Here is a 26,929-nt window from a genome sequence, read left to right on the forward strand (position 1 = left end):
GAGTGGAAAGTGGGGCAGCTGCTTTAGAAGGTAGTTTGGCCTTCTCTGAAAATCTAGGCTTAGAATCACCATGAACAACATTCACAATTTACAACTTTTGTGTACCTAGAGACTCCCACACGAATGTTTATAAGTAGCATGGTTCATCACAGTTGAAAGTGGAAACAAATGCCCCTTGGTTGCTAAATGGCTAAAGCTAAATGTGATATATTCATAAAACAGTTCATACAGATTCATATAATTTCTCAATCATGAAAAAGAAGGAAGTGCTAATATTTACTATAACAAATTGAGTTTCAAAACATCATGCCAGGTAGAAGAAGCCAGATACAAAAGGAAACATTATATGATAAAATTCATACACTTTAGCATTCTAGCACTCTTGAATGAAGAGACAGGGACAAGGCTGGGAGAGGGGGTTGGAGGAAGACAAGAGTGTCTGCGGACACTCTTTGGGATCAGGTGGCAGTGATGCTTGTCCCGCTTTGTGAATGTGCACGTGTGTATCTGAGCCAGGAGGCAAAGAGGCTGCCTAGAGTCCCAGAGTCCGACCCATGTCTAGTTTTCCATCAAGGGCCAGAGAGTTGAGCACCTCAACCTTACCATCAGAATCTACATGAGTTAAGGCTCCAAAGCTCCAGAAGAGCGAAGCCCCAGGCAGTTTGTGAGAGATCAACGTCCTTGTCCTGGTGGATCTCGCGGAGAGAGGGAGTGCTGCCTTCAGACTGCTGTTTGTAAGGCCAGACAAAACGCAGAGCTGCTCTGTGAGTTGGAATCCTTTGTCAAAAACCCTCCCATCAATCACTCCCGTGAGGGGTCAGGTTTAGAGTGTTCTTCTTTCTGCTGCTCCAAGCTTCAAGCTTTCTGTGGTGCAATGGTCATTTATTACTTGGGTTTGCTTCTGGTGGGATAAAATTGGCAAGCAGGGGCCTTGTATGCCATTATGATTTCTTACCATAGTGCTTTTTAAATACCTGTAGCACCAGGGGGCAGACGCTCTAACCAATTGTTCCAGAGAATCTTCTAGAAGGGGAGTTGTATCTGATGTGGACTTTCTAGATTTTCAGATGGAATCGAAAGTTGCTCAATAGATTCTTTATTTCACATTTTATTTATTTATTTATTTTTATTGTTTGTATATGGCTATATGTTTAATTATAAGAGGCCTATTGCCAGCCGCATGCTATTTGAGAATTTCTGTGGCTGTAGCATGTGGCTCCTCATCTTATTCCTACTGAGGAGGCTCTGAATCTGTCATGCTAAGTGGGCCATGAGGCTAGATGCCAGACCCACCATGATTGGGACATGGATGATGTTTCCCTCTAAAAAGGGTTAACATAAGAGGTAGTCACCAATGGTGGTTTCCCTGAGTGGGAAACTAAAGGTCATGTACATACGCCATGCTGTGGTGCAACAGAGGGATGCTGTGACAGGGCAAGGACACTGGGAATAGTCTATGGGAGGTGTGAGTGTGTGTGTGTGTGTGTGTGTGTGTGTGTGTGTGTGTGTGTGTGTGTGCGTGCAAGTATAAGAGAGAGAGACAAGAGAGAGAGACAGAGAAACAGAGAGAGAGACAGAGAGACAGAGAGTGACACAGAGAGAGACAGAGAGACAGACACAGAGACATCATGACACTGATGTCGCCACCTCTACCTTCCATGAATAGACCAGAACACACGGATGGGGCTCTGACCTCGTCACAGGCTGCACAGCGAGGCTTCAGGCACTCAGCATGGTGCCTCCCACAGTAGATCTTCCCATCTTGGTAAAAGTAGATCAGGTCAACCAGAAGCTCATTGCAGACAGTGCATATGAAGCAGGGTGGATGCCAGCAGATGCCATGGCCAGCACGTGACGCAAACACAGCGATGTCCCCGCCCTTGATCTGCCCTCCGCACTGTTAGGCAAACAGAAACAGCACCAACATCAGCTGTATCTCTCACAGCCATGAAACAGTGATATCCAACCACCACCAGCAGCTAGCTCCCAGGGAGTTACACGCTTACTAGTCAGTGTGTCCCCGTGTGGCAGATTTCTCTTGTTCTTTCCAGGAGCCCCTACCCTAGGGCCTAAGTAAGACAACTTAAGTAACAGAGAACGAGAAATATAACGGTGTGAGAGATGGATTCTCAGTAGGGTTGCATACAGGGGGCATCTGCAGGTACCACGCTAACTTACAGAGAGCATGGAAAGGACAGGTCTAACCATCCACTACATATCCCCAAGTGCAGGCAGAGGCGCAGCCAAGTTAACACCATTAGGAGATGGAGGCTACTAAGAGAGGGCTTGGCTGGGGTGGGGGCCTGCACTACTGAATGGGAGGAGAATCGGCACATCAAATCCATTCACTGTTAAATATCTTCTTGTTCCTGCACATTTTTGGCATGCTTTTTAGCTAATGGCATCTCTTCATATGATCTTGATGGAAAGGCACCACTTTTAAAGCTCAGAGTGTACAAGACAGAAACAACAGATGACTCATGCTTACAACTGGGGTCACAATGTTCTGATGGTCTTGGAGGAGGATGACCGGGGTTATAAAGATGCTCTCTGTTCATCATGACATTGGCCATGAGGTCATGACTTGTGTCTAGCAGAATGGCTTGCCCAGGTGGAAGAGCGCCACAGGCAAGGACAAAGAGTAAAAAGGATGCCTCCAAACCTTCTCCCAGTATGAACTTTGCATGAATTAATACGATCCACAGAATAAAGGCACAGATTTGAGGAACGGTTTCTGATAGCTTGTGTGTATGTGTGCACGTGCATGTGCAACAACCATACCTACCTTCCATGATTATGAAAGAACAGCTAAAGTATCCACATACGTAATCATATTTGACCCCCTCCCCCAATGGCTCCAAAAGGTTTAATTTTTGGAAGGCCTTCCTGCTTCAACTCTCCTGACGCAATTACTCTGTACAGATGTGGGCCCAGCTTCCCCCCACCCCCCTTTAAGTAAGCCCCACTTGAGCAGAGCCTGATCTGAGAGTGGGTGAGCACAGCGAATGTCCTAGGATAAGCATCAATCCCTTATACCCCAGGAGTTGCTCTCAAGCATTCCTTCCAAGGACGATGACCCTTGACCACTCCCCTTGGTCAGGTAGTTTCTCTACCCATCCACTGATTCTATTCAATGTTCCTGTGAAATCTCAAAATGGAGTTTCTAAAAAAATTGTCTGCTCCTCTCAGACCGTCCCAGGCTCCTCTTACCAAACCAGCCTGCCTGTCAGCCAGAGCGTGAGTTAGAGAGAGCTGCACACAAACTGGGAAGATGTAGAAAAGAGTAGGAATGGGTGTGGCCTTCCCTGGAAAGCAGGCACGGGCTGAGGTTAGCCCAGGCAGATGACATGTCTCTCCTGTTGTAGCACACTCCTCTACCACAGCCCAGGCATGCTACAGTGGAGAAGGCAAACGGCAAATCTAGATCCTTCACCTCAGTGAGGTCCTAGGGAGATGGCACGCGGTTTCTTAGACGTTGCAAAAGAACCCTGGAACTCAGAACACGTTTATTCCTCATACCATCCCTTTAAAGGTCATCCATGCTGGGGTGATCCTGGATGAGATCCTGACTGACTCATGGCCCAGACGACTCCCCTTTCAAAGGAGGAAGCCGCTACTCTGGCTGGCCCTTCTAGTTATTTATGGTTCTCCGTGAACTCTGCCCTGATCTGCAATCCTCGTTCTTTACTCCTTCTGATCCAGCCACAGGCTAACTCACTGTTTCCTGTCCACAGGAGCCACCCTCCTGCCTTAAGGCAAGGTCTGCACGCTTCTGCCTCTGAACATCTCTGCATGCCTTTGCTCAAGGTGCTGCCTTCTCAGTGGGGGTCCTCTCTGACCATCTTGCTCAAGACTGCAGCCCCTCGCCTTCCTAGTCCTTCCTGACCCCCTTTTCCTGGAGCAGATTTTCTATTTTACTGGGTTGACTTATTGTCTGACATCTCCTGCTGGTGCATAGCGTTTTTTTGCACGAGAAAGACTGAGCTTTTGTGTCTCTTACTCACTGCAGTATCCTCAAGGCCTGAAAGGGGACGAAAACCAGGTAGTTAGTAAAACAACTCTAGAGTGTGCTTCTTCTTCCCCGCCCCAGTCCATCCTCACCTGTTCACAGATGGCTCCTGTCATGGTGACAGGGAAGGGCCTGACATTGCCGCGACCCAAGTTCTCGCGTTTCCTCTGGTTGCTGAAGAGCTTCAGCTCCCTCTTCTCCTCCTCATCCAGGGAGTTGCAGTACCGGACCTGAGCACACAGAGCAAGGACAGCATGGAGGAGGCGGCATTGCTCCAGGACACGTACTGACGTCCCCACCCAGGGCTCACGGGGCACTCTGCTGCTTCTTGGTTTGACACTGGCTGAATGTTACCAAGCCCAGGCCTAGAGCTCCGGAAGGTTAAGGCAGCACCAAGAAGGAGGGTATGCAAATGGGCTTTCCAAAGGCTGTGAACTCTGGAGTCCAGGCTCTAGATGCTGGAGTCTAGATGCTCTAGAACTGTCCCTCGCCCTCTACTCTGCTCCCACACTCAGATCTAAGCCACTAAGAGTGGCTCAGGGCTGGCAATTTCTGGGGACGTTCTCCTTGACAAACTGTAAGGAGCTGAAGGTTTCATGTGTCTGCATCTATGCACCAAAGAATGGCTCCAACGTGGCTGTTCACATGCACATGTCATCTGTCCTCTATCCTGCCTTGGGAAGTGAAAACGGGTAGACTTTCATTTGGATTTCTGCTATTGTGACAATAGGAGAGAGAGGTTTTCTCCTTTTTAAAACACAGAGTGTCAAAGAATTAAGGGAAGGACAGCAAAGGCATCCACATCCAGAATCTGCCACTTTTTTTCCATCGCTTCTACACAGGGTCATGACCCTGAACTATTATTTATTAACGCTATTTTAAAGTATGATTCACTGTAAGAAACTTGGGTGCAATTATTTAAGAGAAAAGCAGGTTACGGCTACATCGGTCCACCTCCAAGATGAGACGGTAACCCTAAAAGCAGAGAGCAAAAGCACAGTGTTCGACCCAGCTGGCCACTGCATCATCAGCAGGTGCTAAAGCAGATGTGCTTCTTTAAAATGGGAGAGCAGAACAAGCTGCGGTGGCACTAGGATACCTGCTAGGACCAGGCCGAGATTTCCTCCTCATCTAATTATTGCACCACAAAGGTGAAATGTGGTTTAAAAGGAAATAAGCTCTCATTACAGATTCATTTGCTGCCATGCTCATGTCCCACCCCACGCCATGCTTATAACTTCCTTTGGGATTTGCGGTCCCAAAGCACCTCATGATTTCTTCTGGAGTAATCTCCATCAGAAATGTTGGCCTCACTGCTCAGACAATTTTCATAAAGAAAATGACAAGAAAAGCTGACAGCTAGGACTGTGGTGTGCTAATCTGAAAGTGAGGACAACTATGTCTGTTCAAGTTGTGTTATCTCCATGAAAAGAGAACAGTTAAGTATTTACTATAGAGTCAGTCTCTGTCTTCAAAAGGGGCCATGTTACCATGCCATATGAACCAGTCCTGTCCACTGGCTTTCATGTACCCCATTTTACCAATATGGAATCACAATCTCAATGGTTCCTATTTAACAAAAGCATAGTTACCCATAAAAACCTAGTGAATCACTACAAGCATAAGGCAGATCATTTCCCTCCCTCAAGTGATAGTTAAAAAAAAAAAAAAAAAGTCCTCAGGAGAATGCTCCAGAAACCTAACAGCCCAGAAAAAAATGGTTTCACCAACGACATTTTATGGGCATGCTTTTAAAAACAGGCACACCCCTCCTGCCTGTAAAAACTTGCATTTTCACCTCCAGATTAGTGAAATGGGCATCCGGTTACAATGCTTGCTTTCATCTTTAAAGGAGACAACTTTTGTATTTGTTTTATGAACTATGAAATAAGCAGTAGGAGAGAGAAGCGCAGCTTTCTAGGGAGCTGCTTCAGTTTTTGAGACATCGTCTCACTTACTTGGACTCACACATTTATTGTGCAGCGCAAAGCCGGGGCTTCGCACAAGCTAGACAAGGGCTGTGCCGTAATCTGCAGTCTCAGTTCTCAGCATCAGAAGCTCAAATAGTCTCCTTTCAGGCTGGTGGGATGGCTCAGTGGGTGGGGGTGCTGGCTGCAAAGCATGATGCTCTGAGGCTGAGTTTGATTCTCAGAACCCACATGCTGGGAGGAGAAAACCAATTCCTGCAAATTGTACTCTGACCTTCACAGACATGCTGTGGTATATGTTGAGATGAGTCGGTAGGATCTGGTTGTCCAGCTCTCTACAGGAATAATTTTTTTCTTTCAATTTAAAATTATACTTTTGCTTTAAATACAGCACTAAATAGTTCAAGTCTGTAAGATTCTTGATTCTTGAAACCAGATACTACAAATTAATTTCTAGCTTAGAAGCCTAACTTCCTCCTACATGATCTTTTAAAAGGTTGCTTGTAGATTTCCTCCTTCGGATCAGTGTGATCTCAGTAATAAGCGACTCTGGCCAGGCACGGAGGTCATCTGTAGCTAGCACTCAGCAAGAGGACGTCTGAGAGAGGTCTGAGCTATCCTGACTAAAGTAAAAGCCAGCCTCAAAAAAAAAAAAAAAAAAAAAAAAAAAAAAAAAAAAAAAAAAAAAAAAAAAAAGAAAAGAAAAGAAAATAATCAAAATCAAATAAATAAATGCTTGCTTATAGAGCTGCTATATTTCTGGGATTTGGGGGAAAATGTCTGTAATACTTTCAACATACAGATAGATTACTCTACCAAGGTGGATATTGGCTTGATAAAGACCCTGCCAATCCAGACCTGTGACTCTGGCTGCCTTTGACACGGAGAACTTGCACACTCGCTTCTTAGGAATTAAGCCTGAAAATCGGAGAGACTCATGATGTTTCTTCTGGGCATGAAGTGGTCTTTAGTCATCTTCCCAACTCCCACAAGTGACTGGCAGGACACAGTCAGGTCAGAAAACATAGGCCTGAGCTTTCAAATGTCCGTGCTTTCTGTACTAAGTCAGTCAGGCTTGGAGTCTAACCCAGCCCAAGATGAGACTGGTTTTCTTTTGGGGGTGGGGTGAGGAGCGCTCTCCCAAAATACCAGCCAGTTTCTTTAGATCCTAATTAAGGAAGCTAAATTTTAATATCAACCGCCAGAAGTTTTTGGCAGCAATCTTACTGATCACAATGATTAGGAAAAGGGACAATTCCCAGATGGTCCTGGGAGCCACCAGCAGCCCCCTCCAAGAACCTTACCTCATTGTCATGGGGCGGCAGCTGGTGCAATAGCTGCTTGATTCGCAGTTTCTCTCCAGGACTGTTGACATAGGGGACTTTCTCTTCTGGGAGGCAGCTATAGTACTGGTGCACCTGAGGGACAGAACACACAGAATGCTTGCCCGTTACTCACCATATGTGCCACCACCCCTCACCAGCCTGAGGAAGGCTCACAGTGGGACGCCAGCTGTTTCTACTGCTCCCGCCACCCCTTAGGACAGTCCACTGCTGTCTTTCCTACCCGCATACACAGAAGAGCATCCTAAAAGACAAAGCTGCCCCGAACTTGGGGCTATCCCTCTCTGGAAGGGGACAAGAAAGTCAAAGCAATTCTTTATCAAAGGAGAGTTCAGCAAATGCACAGGTGAAGCCAGAGGGCAAGGCTTTCCCAGCCGACTCCCAGCCCTGTTGCTTTACCATTTTCTGTGCCGCTGTCCCATGGGAGGCACCTCTCTAGCCAAGGGATGTGTCAGTGCCTGCCTAAATACTGCTCTGTCTCAAACCTTTCTCTGGCACTCTGCAGGTTCCTGGGTGTCTCAGCCTCCACCTACGTCAAAAGCCCTCCAGGTTTGAGCCACTTGCAATGCAGGCAGCACTGACATACACTGAAAAGAGACTCAGAGCCGGCTGCAGAGCGGGTAATTCAACATCAGCAGCAGTACACGGACCTTTACATCTCCTATAATGCTGCTTTTTACAACGGATCTATTCCTGCAGTTGCTGTGGTTCACTTATTTTTAAACAGTGGGGACTGTAGCAAGCATCCAATTTTGCCTAAGAAGGCAGACATTCTACTGAGGCTGTGGACTCCCAGGATATAGGAGGAACATAATAGGTCCAGTATAAATGTTTAAATGTTTTTTTTTTCTCCCAGAGGCAAGCAGTAAGTTTTTACTTCTTTGTGGAACATATGTGTTGTGTATATATATATGTGTGTGTGTGTGTGTGTGTGTGTGTGCGTGTGTGTGTGTGTGTGTGTGTGTATAGTCATATAATGTATGTATATATATGAGGAAAGATTAAATTTTAGTCAAAATATTTATTTGTTATATATTTGTGTGTATGTATGTGTGCTCATGTGATACACAATAGTGCTTGCAGGTGCCCACAGAGGGTAGAGGGCAGCTGCGTTGGTGAGGCTTTATGGGTGTAGCTTCTGCCATCCTGGAAGACTCAGTCTCACAGCAGACTCCCTGATTCCCTGGTTCTTAGATATTGCTGTGCTCATAGACAGAGGCAAAGACCAAGTCCTTACTTCAGAAGTGACAGCAGATACCTCTAGAGCAATGGAATCAGAAGAGAAGAGAACCACCAGGTGGGACCCAATGTCTGTGATACTTGCTTTGTCAACAAATACTTATGCACTGTGCTGATTTCCTGTGTTTTAATTCTTTAACTGTCGGGGAGGAAGAACCCACCCTCTAGATGATATCACCACCACCAGGTCACATGAAAAATAAACAGAAGTAAAAACTGACAAGAAAGGGCTAGGGGTGTGGCCCAGTCAGCAAAGCACCCACTGAGCTAGCATAGGACCTGAGTTTGGATCCAATCTCCTGCATCAGTGTAAAAAGCTAGTAGAGTAGCAACATCTGTAACCAGGAGTGGGACCAGGGACAAAGGAGATCTCTGGATCTCATTGGCCTGCCAGCATAGCAATTAGTAAGTTCCAGGTTCAGGCAGAGACCCTGTCTCCAAAAAGGTGGTGTGGGGCTGAAAAAGAAGCCCATTGCTGACCTCTAGCCTCTATAGGCACATATGCGTACATACTCACACAAACAGGAACATATACCCCCAACTAAGACAGACAGAAAAGGTGCTAATAATAGAGAGTGCGATATTTTTATAGACGAGGAAAAAAGATCCCCATAGGCTCAAACACCACGGGGGATGCTTCCAGGATCGCTCCCAGAGCAGTATAAGCAGCCCTCATGAAACAAGACAGGATTCGATGCACTGGAGATGGAACCTGAGCCTCTAATTCCATCATATTCTCACACTCCACATTGCCCTCCACATGCTTCCTCTAAGTCCTTTGTATTAGGGCTGGTGGAAGTGAACACATGTCCCCAGAATATTGGGGTAAAGAGCACTGTCTACTTTGATCTCTAGAAATCAAGTTATGAGTATTAGAGGGACAAGCATATGATGAGGTTTGAGATGACAAGGCTTTAAGAAATGTAAAAGCCACCTTTATTTTTAAAATAAGAGGAACCATTCACCATGATGTGCCTGTCACCCCCTGAATTCAGTCCTGAAGGCAACCATAGATTTTTGTGTTGATGACTAGCTTTTTGGAAGAAAGTGTGGGTTGCTGTAATCCCTCCTCAGAGGCAGGGAGCCATGTCCTGGAGGGAAGGGATGGCTCTGAGTTTCCGGGCAGGTCACAGATGGCCTGCCACTCCTGAGAAGTGGCAGCTCACATCACAGATTATCTTGAGATTAGTAGCTGGCTGCCTGGCCATCTGACGGCCACACTATTCTGGGAATGTCTTTTGAGAGTCCTTGTACCATTGGACATCCGCCAGAGGTAAGAAGAGGGCCCGGTGTCTGGAGTTTTGCACTTGAGCTTTGACCCTGAGTCGGAACACTGCTTGGAGAGGGTCTTCTAAGACGGAAATTGTGCTACATGCCTGTAGTCCTTGAACTTGTGAGGCTCAGGAAGGACAATTGGGAGCTTGAGGCTAGCCTCAGCTACATAGTGAAACTATATCTCAACCATAATAGAAGGAAAGAGAGAAATAAATATTAAAGTGAATATAAGAGGCAGCTTCGCTCTAGTCAATCTTAACATTTTCGTAATCGTGAAACATCAGCATAAATTGCTAACGTGAGCTGAATCCCTGCCACGTTTGACAACACAGACACCAGGAGCTCACCTGACCCTCCTGCAAATCACTGCTCATTATCTTTGCATCATCCATCCCCGAGAGCCCCTCTGTAGTGGGACACTGAACCAAGCCTGTGTGATGGTGCTCACATTTTCCCAGGGTGGAATCCTCTCCGTACCCTCCACAGCCGGGCAGATAGGTGTGAACTGTGGCTCTGTCGTTTCCCTTCTATAAGGCTCCCGAGCAACTTACACAAACATTCAGAACCATGGTAAGATCATGAGGGCTAAACCAGAGTGCATACATATAACATACATATAACATACATGCACTATGATGATATAATCGTGATGGAATACTTCACATAGCCATGGTGGTTGATCTTGGTTGTCAAGTTGACTACGTCGGAATCTACTAAAACTCAAGCAGCTGGGTGTGCCCATGAGAGATTTTTCTTGCTGGATCATTTGAGGTGGGAGGACCAATTCTAAATCTAGATAGCACCTTCTCATGGCACCTCACATAAAAGAATGTGGAAGAAAGAAGCTTTTTTGCCTATTTGCTCTCACTCTCACAGACAAGCTCATCTACCCTGTTACTGAGACACTCTTGCTGGAATGGTATCAGAACCTACTCCTTTGGGGATGCCATTGTGGACTGACAACCAGCAGCCCTTAAGAACTCCCTGGGGGGGCTGGAGAGGTGGCTCAGAGGTTAAGAGCACTGGGTGTTCTTCCAATGGTCCTGAGTTCAATTCCCAGCAACCACATGGTGGCTCACAATCATCTATAATGTGATCTGGTGCCCTCTTCTGGCGTGCAGCTGTATATGTGATACAGAATACTTTATAAATAATAAATAAATGAATCTTTAAAAAAAAAAAAAAAAAAAAAGAACTCCCTGGGACTCCAGCACCAGCTTGGAACTGCTGAGCCAGCCAGTCTCATGGACTGAACAACTACTGGATTCTTGGCCTTTCCATCAGGAGACAGCCATTGTTGTACTGGTTGGACCACAGCCTAGAACTCTCATACATCCCTTCCACATACTTCCACACTCATATACACACACAGACACACAGAGAAACACACCCCCACACACAGACATACACAGACACACACACACACACAGATACACACACACACACACAGACACACAGAGTAAGAGAAACACACAGCCCACACACAGAGATACACACACATATACAGATACACACACAGAGTGAGAGAAACACACAGTGCGTGCACACACATACATAGATACACACACAGAGAAACACACACACAGAGACACAGAGAGAATGAGAGAAACACACAGCACACACACACAGATACACACACAGAGATACATGCAGAAACACACACACACACACACACACACACACACACACACACACACACACACACACTTCATTTTGCTCTGTTCATTTTGAAAGCCTTGACTAATACCATGGCCTTCCTTCATGTTAGGACTTGTAGCAACACTGATGGTGAAAAGAGTGAGACCAGATCTGGGAATCACGTCTCTTAGCCCAAGCAAGAAAAATAGATCGCAAGGAAGGTAGTACTATTAAAGCGAATTTGATTTCTAAGGAGAAAATGTCAAGTTGTTGTCACAGAATGATGCTTTCTCACTAGCTTCTCATCGCTCTCATCACAGAACCCTCTTATCCCTGCTGTAGTCTGCTCTCCTTGTAGAGCCTCCTCAGAGATGAAGGTTTCCCCAGAACCGCTCAACAGTCCAGACTGACTAGCTTTTCTCACGTATAAATTCCCTCAAAGAAGGATCCTGGGTACCCGTGTTGGGGTGGGCCTGTCCTGGGAGCCCCACACAGCTGAAGCCTGGAGGACAAAGGAATTCCAAGATGGCAGGACGGGGTGAAGGTGGGGCCAGCACTGAGGGAGAATTCTGGAGACATGTATCAAGTCAACAGAGACAATGACTGCTTTCTGGTAAATGTAGCTTTCTTTTCTGGATAAACAACATCCCCTGTTAAGATGGACAGCTCCTAAGCACCACTGAAATCCATCCTTTCTTCCAGTATCCCAATATGCCCTCACATACAGGATCTATTAAAATATTTTCTTCCAAGGTCACCAACACTTTGATGGAAGACTTAAGACTCCACTTAGGAAGCTGACTGTTCTCAAAACAAATCAGTTCACGTCAATTAACACTCTGCCAAGTTACCACCCATCCCCAGGCTCTGACCCAGTGTGCTCTGAGGAGGAAGATGAGCTGTCCTTCCTTCACTTCTCAATCCTCTCCAAAGCCTGTTGAGGGCCTGCCATATTGGTTTCTCCATCTCTGGAGGTGTGGGTGCCAGAAGTTCTAGCAGGGATAGGGGGTGAAGTGGTCATCTGGTAGGGGAGGGATAGTTCCTGGGAGTCGGCATGCATTTTCTCCTAGCACTCCCTGCCATAAAGTCACAGAACAGACCCAAACAAACATCAACCAAACCAACGGAAATAAGAAACGACAGCGTCAACTTTTCAACACTACAAAAATTCAATCTGTCACTACCTTATGAAAACCCTACACATGTTCACTTGCTCATTTTCTTTTCTTCGTTTGCTTATGTACTGACTTTACATCCCGATTGTAGCCCCCTCCCTTTTTCTTCCCCCTATCTCTCCTTCCCTACTCCTCAGAAAAGGGTAGCCCCCCCCCCCATCTCCCTACCAACCCATCCCAGCATATCAAGTAGCATCAGGACTGACTGAGCACATCCTCTTCCCCTGTGGCCTAGCTAGGCAGCCCCGCCAGGGGAAACAGAGTCCATGTCCTCTAATAGAGTTTTATCAGTAATGATCATTACCAAGCTATTAATCAATTGGCTTGCGGATAGCACAGCTCATTGTGCTGTTCTTCAAAAGTGAGTGTGCTGAACGTGCTAGAAGCTTTGCTCTACTTAGGTGTTCCCAGGTAAAGGTGTCCCATGATTCTGCCCGGGTGAAGTCATCCTGGGTTCATCCCTGCACGAAAGCAATGAGAGCACAGTAAACTGGCTTAGAAAATTAAGCTGCTGTAGACTTTTATTTAAGATGTTACTCCCAGTCTAGGCAGCTTGGCAACAGCTTCTTGGTCTGTGTTGGACGGATGGTAAGAACTTTATGCGGAGTGCAAACTCATCCTGCAAAGCAGGGCCTCGCCCATATGAAGACTGGGCTTGTTTGATGGAATTGTACATTTGATGGCATTCCTGCCTGGGTGGAGATGGAAGCTACAGTCGATGACTGCATTTGGGAGAAAGTCATGCATTATAAAAAAGAGTGCTGAAAAGAGCAGCTGCAATAGCAGCCGCCCGCTGCATCCACCACCGCAGCTGAAAAAGACTTGATTTAGCACAGCAGGTTGCACGCTGGAGCTTGCACTGGGGCCACCGGGGAGTCTTGTGAGGACACTGATTTCTAGCTTGGCAGGGGTGGGGCCCTGTATGTGCACCTCTCAGCATTCAGGCTGTCCTAACGGCCCACTGCCCACACTGTCAGGGGTTCACAGCTATATCCCACTGTTTCTTCTCAACAACCACACAGCTTCCTGTTTTCTCCAAGAAATCCAGAATTTTCTAAAGAAGAAAGAATCGGATGAATCCCATACAACTTTTCTGGAGTCTCCTTCTCCACCTAGGCATATGAATTGGTAGGGAGAGTCCATAGCCCTGTTAAGAGTGCTATTGGCAAACTGCTAATGCTTTGAGGTGGGAACACTTTTTTTATCCAGGTCTACTTATAGCAGGAACCCAACATAAGCAAGGCACATGCATTTGCCTGGCCCTAGAATCCATTGCTCTTTACTGTATGTTTGAAGGAAGAAATTCATGACCTCTTTATTTACTGAGTAGCTCTTGGGTCTGAAGTGTTTGTATGTGTAGTATCCCATGAGCCCTGAAAGCACCAAGATGTGGGAGTTTCATATTCACCAGAGCATGTTATTAAAAAAAGATCCTGGGACTGGCAAGAGAGTTTGTTGTAGGCAAACTGTTGTGTAACTCAAATGCTGATTTCTGTTACCCCCCTGCCCCCAAATCTGGTTGCAGTCCTTGTTCTGAGAATCTCTGTTTCAATGTTATTTAAACACTGCTCCCCAGTTGTCCCCTAATATGCCAATAAAGCAGCTTATAGCCAATGATGGCTAAGCTGGGGAGAGAATAGGGCTGGACTTCTGCCAGCCAGGGAAGGAGGAGTTAGAGGAGGAAGTAGCGGACTCAGCCATGGAAGAGGTCCAGGTGACATCAGGAGAGGAGGTGGAGCAGGGAAAGCTACAGAGTGCAAGTATCTCTGGGATATACGCTGGGAGGAAACCAGATTAGCTTAGAAGGTTAAGAACAGAGTAATAACTGCTCAATTATTGTGTTGTGAGGCTTATTAAACAAATATAAAAAAGTTTCAATTATTTGTGTAATAGCTGGGTTAAGAGAGAAACTGAGAAGCAAACACAGTTTTATAAAAATAACTTTAACATCTTGTGGTACAAGTGCAAGGACCTGCATTTGGCTCCCAGAACTCACATAAAAAGCTGGGTATTGTTTGGTAATTCAAGGATGGGGGAGTCTGAGACAAGATGGTCTTTGGGGCTCCCTGGCCATCCAGTCTGCCAAACCAGCAAATTCCAGGTAAAATTAGGAAACATCTTTAAAAACAAAGTAGATGAAACCTGATAAGTGACACTCAAGGTTGACTTCTTGCCATTCATAAAGACATGCACACATGTGCACGCATACTTGCATAAGCCTGTGTGTGTATGCACAATGCACATGTGTACACACACACACACACACACACACACACATATACACACACACTATTGCTTGTGAACTTTGCTTTCTTATTTTTTTATTCTGTTCTTTGGGCATTCAAAAGAAACTTGCAGGTGGAAGAAAAAAATATCAAAAGTCCTTCATGTAGCACATTCTCATTATGTCTGTATTGTTGATTATAGAAATGAAGAATATGTTTTCTTTTGGTGTTCACCATAATATAGCAACACATGGCTTCCCAATAAATTCAAAGTGAACTGTGGTGGGTGCAAATGTTCCCTACACTGAACAGTCCTCCATAATACTCAGGCTTGATGATGTCAGGACGCTGTAGCAGTCATAGCTGACACACTTGTCCATTGCTGTTTTCTTCAACAATATTACTAAGCATATCAATGTATCTGCCTAAGAAGATTATTTCTGCCCACTCTTCCCCTAAGAACTACATATGCCCATTTGACTGTACTCCAGCCAATAGTATGCATGGGTGGGACTTCCGTGAGCTCTCTCCAGGATGCCACTTGTCTCTTTTAATCTTGATTTTTACGTGACAGATAAATAAACAGAATGGCTGGAGTTCCAGCAGTCACAGTATATAATTAAGAATGGAATTTGTGACCCAAGAACAATATTGAAAGCTAGGAGCTATAGGCAGAAGCAGGTGATTTTTGTATTTGAGGCCAACCTGGTCTACATAGCAAACTCCAGGATAGCCAGGACTACATACAGAGATCTTGTTTGTGGGAAAAAAAAAAAAAAAAAAAAAAAAAAGACAATGATAATAAAAATAAAAAAACAGTACTGACCCTGAATTACCTGTCCGGGTTTCTTTTGCCAGTGAGAAAAAATTGCTTCCTTATTTATGGTGTCTCTTGATAGGAGTGAGTTCAATCTTCCCTGAGAGAGTGGGACTTTGTGTTTTCAACATTAGCATACTTCAGAATCATCTGACACCTTTACTGACCACCATGGCCATTTTCCTCCTTCTGCATTAGAAAAGGAGCCTGCGTGTCTGACCAAAATCACTCACGCTATGCTGGGAGATAGACAGGTTTAAGAAGAAAGTAGAAATGACTCTGCAAGGCACAGACAGAAACTCTTAAACCGTAATCTCTGACATTGACGATGGGAGCCAGCACTTTGAAGGCTTAGGGAAAGCTTGTCCTAACCCAGGACTCACTCACACTCTCCAAGAAGTACAGAGCCTTGGCTCATCCTGAACCTGGGGCTGTGAGATCTGCAACCCACAGGAGCCTCTCGATAGGCAGGCTATGCAGAGACTGGGAGGATGCGGCCAGACTTTGGAGGATCTGATGGGATTTATGGAAAGTACACACTGGTTCTCAGACGGGGACCTAGAGGACAGCCAGGTTCTATTACAGCTATGGGGACAAACTGTTTCTAAGGACCCACCAGCTTATTTTGCTCCTATTTGCCAGAATGTCATCAACCAAGCAGTAGGAGAAAGTGTTGTGAGGTGGTGTCTGAGGAGAACCTCACCATGTCTGCGTGTCTCTTCTCCCCTGGAGAGGCACATTATAACTTTAATTGGTTTGTTCAGAACATGACTGGGGAAACAGCGGTGTAATCCCCAAACATCTCCATCATGTCAGACTCCTGCAAGACTGGAGTCAAATTTAGAAGTAAAAGCTCATTTGAGATCTTTTCAGTGAGGAATCTCATTTACTGCTTGCGCCAGTGTTAAAGTTCACCAACAAATCCCGACAGACAGATGTGGCTTCTGAGGATATGCTTTCAGGATATTTACTCCCTCCTGACAGGCCACTCCTCCCAGACCAGCTTGGCTCCTTGGATGTGGCTATAACTGCTTCTGGACTCTGCTCTGACCTTTGAGCTTTGTCCACAGTTCCCAGTCAATGGAAGAACCGCACTGTCTACATATAACCTGGGGCAGGTCCCCATCCTTCTGAGCCTTTCAAAGCCCTGTCCCCACAAATACAATGCCACAGTCCTCACTGTAGCACTGTAGCTCCTTCTCTCACACCTCTACTGGACTCCTCAGGCCATCTTCACTTCCAGGTCAGGGTCTTCCATCCCTATAGGACAGAGCCTTATGTCTACTTTTTGCTCAGGGGTCATTGCCTTCACCATCCTAATTGGCCAATACCAATATTGTCCTATATTGTCTAGACCACTGTGTCTAAACTCACAGTATCTATAGACATATTTTGGCTGTCACAGCTTGGAGAGAGGCCAGTGGAGGCATCCAGTGGGTGAAAACCATGGATGCTGCTAAATTTCCTGTAATGCTGCAGTCATACCTGCAGCAAAGACCACTTTTTATAAAAAAAAAAAATCAGTACTGGGGGACAGAGAGGTGTCTCAGCAGTTAAGAGCACTTGCTGGACCTGGCTTCAGTTCCAGCCACCCCTGCTGTCTCACAGCTACTTATAAATCCAGTTCCAGGAAATCCAGTCTCCTTGTCTGGCCTCTGTGGGCAGTGCATGCAAACAGTGCACAGATCTGCATGCAGACAAAACATCCACACATATAATAAAAAATAAATAAATTTAAGAAAAAGAATCAACACTGGGGCTGAGAAGATGACTCCATAGGTAAATTGCTTGATGCGTGAGTATAAGAGCTTGAGGGTGGGTCTCTAGTACCCATGTAAAAACCTGGGTATGCCTGTATGTGTCTGTCCTCTCAGCTCTGGGAGGCAGACAGAAGCATTCACAGGGCTCACTGGCCACCCAGTGTAGCCAATTGGGTTGAGTGAAGGTAATTTCCAGGTGAGTAAAAGGTCTTGTCTCAAAAGTAAAACATAGAGGAAGAGCGGAAGACACCTGAGTTTGACCTCTGGCCTTCAAACACGCATACAGCACATACACGCAAACATCCATGTGTGCATTCTCGCAGAGACCATATATCCAAGAGCAACAACAAGATTGCCAGGATGGACAGAGTAAGCTCTTGGCCTGGGTGGCTTTAAAGAAGTTTACAGTTGCATGTGAAGCTGACTCCTTCTACACGGTTTCTTCTCCAGCATCTAAGATGGAGCATCTAAGACTCTCTTTTCTCTATACCCTTGGAAGAAAAGTCTGGCTGCTTTCCTTGTTGAGTAAATGCATACTGTGTTCGAACCTCATTTGCCTAGCTGCCTGATCAGTGGCTCTAGACAGAGGAAACAATGATGAGGTTTCAGGAGGCCCTGGAAAGGGACAGCAGGATTCCCTTCCCTTCATCCAAGCAGTTGTATTTTCTCCAAAGATTAATGGCTGAAGTGGGTGGATTCTAGATTAAAAATGTAGAGGGTAACTACCAATGCCTCAAAAGAATGAGACAAAAAATATTTATGTGTGAAGCCAGAATTTTTTTAAAGTTAGCTTTAGATTGTTTTTATTTTATATGTATGAATGCTTTGCCTGCATGAATATCTGTGCACTAAGCGTGTACCCAATGCCCACAGAGGCCAGAAAAAGGTACTGAATCCCCTGAAACTAGTTACAGATTATGAGCCACCACGTAGGTTCAGGGATTAGAGCCTAAGGACACTGGAAGCCAGTGCTCTTAGCCTCAGAACTGTCTCTCCAGTCCCTAAGGTATGTGCGTGCGTGCATGCATGCGTGTGTGTGCATGTGTGCATGTGTGTGTGTGGTGTGTAGGCACATGCAGAGGCAAGATAAGGAAATAAGATTCCCTGGAGCCAAAGTTACAAGCAGTTGGGAGCTGCCTGACATGGGTGCTGGGAACTAAACTCAGGCCTTCTGCAGGATCAGCAAGCATTCCTTTTTCTTTTCTCTCTCTCTCTTTCTTTCTTTCTTTTTTTCTTCGAGACAGGGTTTTTCTGTGTAGCCTTGACTGTCCTGGACTTGCTTTTGTAGACCAGGCTGGCCTTGAACTCACAGCGATCCACCTGCCTCTGTCTCCCAAGTGCTAGGATTAAAGGCATGAGCCACCACTGCCTGGCTCTGCAAGCATTCTTTGACTACTGAGCATCAGCATTTAAAGAAATTAAGGAAAATAATTGGGTTACTCCTTAACAGGTACACGACTCTAATCACTCAAGTTGTTCCACTTCTGTTAGCTCTTATATTTTCTTTCTTATTTGAACTCTTGCTAAGTTAATATTTATAATATTACACTAGACGTTCAGTTAGAAAATACTTTCCAGTTCACTAAGAACATTATCTGTCAGCTGTTTATCGTCTAAATCAAAGGGCCCATGGTAAAGTCTGAGGAACAGACCCTTAATCCCGAATACTTCAGAGACTGAGGGGTGAAGATGGGAAGTTCAAGGCTTGTGTGGACTAAAAAGCAAGTGTAAGACAAATTTGGATAACTGAGTAAAACCCAGTCACGAAAATACAAAATAGAAGGATGAGAGTGGGGTGTGGTTCAATAGCAGAGGGCCTGTCAAATCCCTGTTCCAAAAAGAAGAGGCCAGAGAACTGGAACAGATGTTTCACTGCTTTCTAGATAAGCCACATCTATCAGGAAAGCCCTCATCACAACATAAAGAAAACACTATCTTGTGAATGTTTACATGGTTGTGTGCATGCCTCCCCCATCTGAGTTTGGCAAAAGTTCAATACTGCCTTAAGACAAAATTTACATCTATGTACACAGAAAAAAAAAATCAATATGGCAGCTTCCTACAATGGCTAAGTTTCTTGGCTCAAGTTGGTTTGTTTATATGCAAATGCTTGACTTAATACCATCTGTATATAGCTGGGGGAGTTACTTTATCTCTTGGAGGATCAGTAATTCCATGTGTAAGATAGGGATAATCATTCACCTTAAAGCAGAGTGATGAGATGATATTGTGTAACTATAGTGACCTGAATGAGAAATGCCCCCCCCTCATAATATTGAGCATTTGAATACTTTGGTGGCCTTTTTGGGTGGGCTTAGGAGGTAAAGCCTTCCTGGAGGAAACGCTTGGAAAGAGCTTTGACATTTCAAAAGCATTAAGCCATTCCCAGTGCACACTCCACCCTCACCCCTTGTTTCTTGATTGTGGTTTAAGAGATTAGCTCTCAGCATCCTATGCTGCCTTACCTGCCACTTCCCCACTATGATGGGCTCATATCTTTCCAGAATGGTGTCTTAGGGTTTGTATGCTATGATAAAACACTAGGACAAAGGGCAGCTTGAAGAGGAAAGGGTTTATTTTAGCTTACAGTTCCACACCACAGTCCATCATCAAAGAATGTGAAGGCAGGAACTTAGGGCGAGAACTCAAGGCAGGAATCTGGAGGCAGGATCTGATGCCTAAGCCATGGAGGGGTGCTACTTCCTGTCTCAGTCTCACGGCTTGTCCAGCCTGTTTTCATACAACACCCAGGAGTGTCACCGGCCACAGTTATCTAGGCCTTCTCACATCAATTACTAATTTTTAAAGTGCACCGCAAGCTTGCCCACAGGATAGTCTGGTAGGAGAATTTTCCCAATTGAGGTTCCCTCTTCTCACATTGAGCATAGCTTGAGTCAAGATGACATATAACTAGGCAGTACAAACTGTAAGCCCAAGTAAAGGCTTTCTTTTATACGTTGCTTTAGTCATGGTATTCTAATCACAGTAATAGAAGAGTAACTGATATAGTGACCAACACAGGGAGGGCTCAGACTTTAGCTTGAGGCAATATAATGCATGATTCATAACTGTCTACGTCACAGGCAAAATAACATCTCCTTCACTACTTACACAGTGTGTCCCTAAGCCCCTGTGAGAGTGTGTTTGAGACAGGCTCTTTAAGGCTGTAACTGATGTTAGCTGAGGTCATAAAAATGGGAAGCAGTTAAGAAAACCAGAGACCTTATTGGAACAGACCCCAGGCACACAAGCATGTAGAAAAAGTCATGTGATAAGTGGTTGATGCTGTGAGGGTGAGCCCATTTGCAATAGGCTTCACCAGAACCAACCAAATAAATCCCCTGGCACCTGATCTTGCACTGTTGAAATCCAGAACAGTGGGGGGGGGGGGGGGTGTGGAAACAATGACTTGTGGTTAAGTCACCAAATCTGTGGTGTTGTGTGATGGAAGTCAAGCAGACAGGTGCAAGTGATGCTATGAAAGAAATGGATGGGGGAGTGGGGGTGGAGGGGACACAGGGAACAAGGACAAAAGCTGCAGAAGGTTCCACTCTGGGAGAGGAGCTGACAAAGGTAGATATGAGGGAGCACAACATTACAAAGCTAAAATAATAAAAAAGCTCCAAGAGATCCCACGGCGGGGCCTGGAGAGTCGGCTCAATGGTTAAAAGTACTGGCTTTTCCTAAAAAGGACATGGGCTTGTACCCATGTGGCAGCCAGCTCATAACTGTCTGAAAATCCCATTCCAGGGAATCCGATTTCCTCTTGTGGCTCCGACAGCCATGTGGTGTACGCACGTCTGTGCATTAAGTAAATATTCATACACATGCAATAAGAGAGATCTTTAAAATTCTACAAAGGCTCAAGAAGACAAGAACTGGGGTGTGGCTCTGTAGAACTCCCCCCCCCCCCCGTGCCCTTCTGCTAGGGAGAAGGATGCATAGGCATACACAATTCAGGGCATGGCTGCCTATTCTGCACAGTGAAAGTCGCCTCAAGGACAATGTGTTAAAGTACCCAGGAAGGGAGTTTGGAGCATTTATCTCCCCTGTTTTTAATATGATTCATTTGATCATCAGTTGGTAAAACTAAATTTTTCTAATGACCGTGATTTAGCAAGTTTACACAATATTTACACAATTTCTCAAATTTAACAACGTGGCACTCATGATGCAGTATAGGCTGATTCTAGGTCTTCATCACCAGAAACTTCTTTGTGCACTTTTTGTTTTGTTATTTTTCTGTCTTGTCAATTTTTATGTTTTAGTCTGTTTTAATCCACCCACCATGGGTCTTTTGATGGGGGCAGCTATGAATGAGCATGGAATTGGGTGGGAAGGGAGTTAGGAAGTATCTGGGAGAAATTGCGGGTGAGGAAAGAATATGACCAAAATATATTGTATGAAAAGTTTTAAATAAAAATTAAAAAAGAAGCTTCTAAGGACTGTTTCTTTGGAAGACTTTTGAAAATAAAACTAAAACATAAAAAAAAAAAAAAGAGTCCAACAGGTGACTTATTATTAGATGCCATTCTTCGTATGGCATGAGTGAAGATTTGCAGATGTCTTACTTCTGCCCATACAAAGAGAGGAGAACCAGCCTTAAATGTTCTGTGCATCCCACACACCTCATACAATTATAATTTTAGGACTGTATAATGCTTGTGAGAAATTATGCTTTCAGAACAAAAGAACCAGACACTGATGCTGGATCAGACCTGACAGGATTCATTCCTCTCAGCATGCTGGACACTGACATCCTGCATCCTTCATTTTCCAACCCCAGGTTGCTGTTACCCATCAAAACAACACAGCTTCCAGGACAGCGTTGTAGAAAGCTTCTGATCCCAACTGGTCCAGCATTTCAGATTGTCCCACACAGACTCCTATTAAGCCTGGAATTTCTCAACATTTAGAAATTGGACCACAAATGCTATTCCGGATTTGTTTAACCATTTTCCCCAATTTTATTCGGGCCCCTACAAACGTATTATTTGCCTCCAAATCAGCTGGGAGAAACCTTAAGAGAACAATGCCCCATTTCCCCTACCAGGGGTTGTGTAGTTGTTTTGTTTGCTCTCTTGGGCTACAGATGCTTATTTTCACTGGGAGTTGGTTATAAGTTATTGGTCTTATACAGAGAAAAAATGAGGTTGGACTCAGGGATGTCTCTCTTTTCCTTTATCTTTCATAGGTATGGAGATTTGGGTTGAAAAGAAAGAAGGGGAATATAGAATATATAGGGATGATAGAACAAAAAGGAGAGTATTGAATCTACTCCTCAACTTAAGGCCTTAATTGTTACTCACAAGTATGTTTATTTTTAATTCATTAGTATCAAATTTGATGCAAAGTAAGTTTAATTTTGATACATTGGTATAGAATTCAAATTTAAGATTATTCTTCACATACATTATATATATATATATATATATATATATATATATATATATATATATATTTCTACTCTAATATGAGGTATTTTACCCACACATCTCAATAATAATACAAGGTTTACTTTAAATACCTTGAAAGTGGTATTGCAGGCTGTTTAGGATAATTAAGTAATACAAACTAATTGTTAGTTGATCAAATCATGGTCATGTCAATTACTAGTCTATTTTTATCACAAGAATATATATCCTATGTTTAATAGATGGATATGATTCTATAGCTATATAAGGGAAAATAGTTCAATAAGGTCTTCAAAAACTTTAGAGACTTACAGAATATGGCATTTAAAGATGTTTTTATTATTTTAAAGATTCTTTGACAATAAGACAGGTTAACCCTTGGCAACACCCAGCCTACCTGAAATAAGATGATGAGCATCAAAGAACCTCCTTTTGGAGATGGCTTCAAAGAAGCCACTGGGCAAAATGTCCTCATTTCTGCCACAGACAGAATTCTGCCTAAAAATGGGCAAGCTTAGATGAAGGTAGAGTCGATGGCCAAACTTTGCCAAGACAGGGTAACCAAGTCCTCAATAGTTCCTGCCTCACAAATATGTCTGTCAGACATACTGGGCCAGAAAGCTGAAGATGATGCTCCAACATCATAGAGAGTTTTGGGTGACTGTTCAGGCAGTATACTGCCACTATCATTTTTTCATTTGGGAAGCTGCCAACCTGCACTTCCGGTTCATTCAGGTAATTAAGTTTTATTTCTTCTCAAGTCTCTGATGGGGTTGAAGACTAGATAGGTTAGTCTTAAAATTAAGCTTAATTGTTTAGGGGTTAAGATGTTTTTAGGTCTAGATAGATATTTTAAGTTGATAATGCTGAGATATGATAGATATTAATTTACATTCAGAATTTTAGATGCACCAGATAGGAAAGATGTTTTCTTCAAGGCTGCCAAATACAAATAGCCAAAACAATATGAATATAACATTTATATAATTTCTGATTGTTTCATGGTTCTTCCTGCTGTATGTAGTTTATTTTATTTATGTGTAATAATATAAATGTATATGTAAAAAAGAACTATAATAATAAAAAAACAGTGAGTAAGCTGAAAAACAAAGGGTATGAACTGCTAAAGAGTCCTTTAAAGGCTACGATAAGCAGTAGCCTATTATCTAATTGAACTCTGTGGTCCCCACAGATCACACACCACATGTGCACCTTTCATTTTTGAGTCTGTTTCATAGGACACTTCATTTCCCTAGAAGTCTCCTTTTCTCTCTGTCTTTTTCTTCTTTCCTCTCCTGTTTCCTCTAATCCCCCTGACGAATTATAGAACAGAAGAACACTTAAAATTATTGTGTACTGCCAGATGTTTGGTTTCCTAAAGAGGAAGTTGAGCATTATATACTCTTCGTGAATGAGAATAAGTCCCCAAGCCTTAATATAAGCTCTGTTTCTAGGTTGCATATGACTATCAATCTGTGTTAGGGGTGGTCAGCAGCTCTCCCTTAAAGGGAGAAAATGGCCTCCACCCTGAGGATAGCTACTCAGGAATAATCAAAGCAGATGCATGCCTAGAGCATGGGAGAATGAAATTACATTGATGTTTAATGTTGAGCCTTGATTATGACAGAGCTAAGCCTTCAGCCTCAAGTCCATGCTTCCCACGGCTCTAAATTTCTGTGTCCTCTAAAACCACAGTAAGTGAACGTGACGACCAAAGGTTATCAGAGAAGGAAAATACACTAAGAGCTATGAGGCTGAAAAAGGTCAAATCAGTACTACTACTACTGAGAGCGACAACCTTGGAGGTGAAATGGTGCTGGGCTGTTAGTGATGGCCTGAGGAGAATGGCTTAGGGTGGTTCAGTACCTTGTAAAAGGGATCAAGATGCTAAGTTCGTCCTTTCTTTTCTGCACTCACTGTGATAATGGCATCTATTCTCAAAACAGCAAATTGGCAGCTAGAGTACCAGTTATATTCATAGTCTAGGTAAGAACTCGAGGTACATAAATATACAGATTACACAAACACATTCATTTTACCCACATATTCACCTGCTGAAGGAAGTTGGGTTGTTTTTTTTTTTTAACCTTTTAATTGCTCTAACTAATGCTCAGGGCATTCTGTTGTGTATTTTTTGAATGTCTGCTCTTAGCTGTCTGGACGATATGCCCTGGGGTGGACTTGCTAGAATACATGGTGTTTCCATTAACCTTTCTAAGGAACAACTAAACTGGTCCATGGTGGCTGTGCCATTTTCCTTCCCACAAAGGTTCCAATTCCTCTATATCTTTGCCAATACTTGTTATATTCCACTTTCAAAAAAGTATAGCCATTTTAGTGAGAGCATAAAGGCGGGGGGGGGGATCACTCTGAGGTTCTGATTTGTGTCACCCTAATGACTAATGATTGATCATCTTTTCAGTTGCTCATGTAAAGTCTGCATGCCTTCTCTAGACAGGCGTCTATTCAGTCTTTTCTCCATTTTTCCTTCAACTGTCTTTTTGGTTTGGGGCTAAAGAGTGTCTGCATATATTCTTGATATTAAAATACTGTGCACATCCCCAGTTTTAGTCCCCATTTGTAAAGTGGACAGACAGAAAGCTAGGCGAGGGAGGAGCTACCTTGACATGTGCCTGCCTGGTGCTGGATGCAGAGAAGAAGGAGGTTTGGGTGAGACGCTTCCACAGAAAGGCTTCTGCCTGTGTGTGATGTGTGTGGCTCCTTTCACACTTCACCAGTTGTATTAAACCACACGTGCATATCTGGCTTTAATGGGGGCATTCCTCCCCTGTCTGTGAAAAATAGGGGGGGTCAATCACTGAACATCCACACACCCTGCCACAGCAAAGACAGACAAGTGTGCTTGTAAGTCAGGGTATTTTTTGGCAAAGTAAAGTACAGTGGATTCTCTTCACTTACAGAAGCTAAGCTCTAAAGCACTGTTGTAAATGCTGAATGGGTGCCACTCCACTATTCCTAGGAGGAAAAGCTAGGATCCCACAAGCTTCTGGTCACATATGTCATCAGTCGATTGGGCCATTACTTTGGTTCATGGGGAAGTCTGTTTAAGAATCCTTCTAAAATGTATCACGGATTCATTAACTCATTGAACCAAAGGCATACCTGACTAAAAAGTATCTAGCAAAAGTCAAACAGCAGCCTTTTTGCCCTCGAGGAAATTAGATACATCACAATTCTTCACACCACGTTGAACAGTAAAAGCACCAGCAAAAAGCATCAAATGTGAAAACGGTGTACCGATCAGACCATTTATAAAGGCCAAGTATAAAGACCAAATACCACCTTGGCTTTTGTCTCTCTATGTAAGTCTGTTAAAGACCATGAAAATACTATGCATGTTAATTTGGAGATTGCAAAGAAATGTTAGTGAAGAGGCAGATTTATGAACATGGGATCATAAACAATGAGGATAAACTGAAAATAATAAGCTATCTGCCATGCTCTAGAGTAACGGTGGATTCGGAATTTAAATTTATATTTGATTTCAAAGCTCACTCTTATCATCTCCATGGATGTGTCAGGATTATCCTCTGCCCTGCATAGTTGACGGATTATAGGCAATGTAGTCACCATTCATTCTCTGAGCTTGCAATTCTTGCTAAAACCATGAATAAGAAACAGGGCAGCTTAGAGTTCTCATTGTGAAAACCTTGTAGATCGGTTTGAATTCCAAAGGTGAGATGGAGATCAAGTGTGTGGTTCAGCTATGCATATACTTTGGAAGTGTGCACATACATCTTGCCGTGAAGATCATGCAAATCGACTTAAGACTTCACAACCGGTTTCCCCTAGAGTCCTAGGGAGAAGAGTCTGTGTGCCTTCTTCGCAGAGATTTTATCCTTTGTGTTTGCGTCTTCATTTCTGCCTTGCAATTACTTACTTTGTGGTAAAATGCACATAACGACAGTTACCACTTTCTATGTGAAAGTTCACAGTTCATTGGTGCACCTCAATATTGTTGTACAACCATCCCCCCTGCCCCCGCCACCCATCTCCAGAGTTACACATCTCCCCAGGCAGAAACCCTGCACCCACTGGAATAACTGAATCCCCACTTGTCCCTCCCCCTGCCTCCGACAACCACT

The 26,929-nt window shown here is 44.1% G+C and overlaps 1 protein-coding gene across 4 annotated transcripts in view; it reads right to left on the bottom strand.

The window, feature by feature from the left end:
- Positions 1 to 26,929, bottom strand: part of Prickle2 (prickle planar cell polarity protein 2) — a 353,881-nt gene that overhangs the window by 41,626 nt on the left and 285,326 nt on the right. For all 4 annotated transcript variants that reach the window (XM_051154935.1, XM_051154934.1, XM_051154937.1 and 1 more), the window contains 3 exons: positions 7,242 to 7,355; positions 4,102 to 4,239; positions 1,694 to 1,897 (listed from right to left, as the gene is read on the bottom strand). In XM_051154935.1, coding sequence (XP_051010892.1) covers positions 1,694 to 1,897; positions 4,102 to 4,239; positions 7,242 to 7,355 — 456 coding nt within the window. The remainder of the gene's footprint in view (positions 1 to 1,693; positions 1,898 to 4,101; positions 4,240 to 7,241; positions 7,356 to 26,929) is intronic.

Source organism: Acomys russatus, chromosome 13 (assembly GCF_903995435.1).
Source record: "Acomys russatus chromosome 13, mAcoRus1.1, whole genome shotgun sequence".
NCBI lineage: Eukaryota > Metazoa > Chordata > Mammalia > Rodentia > Muridae > Acomys > Acomys russatus.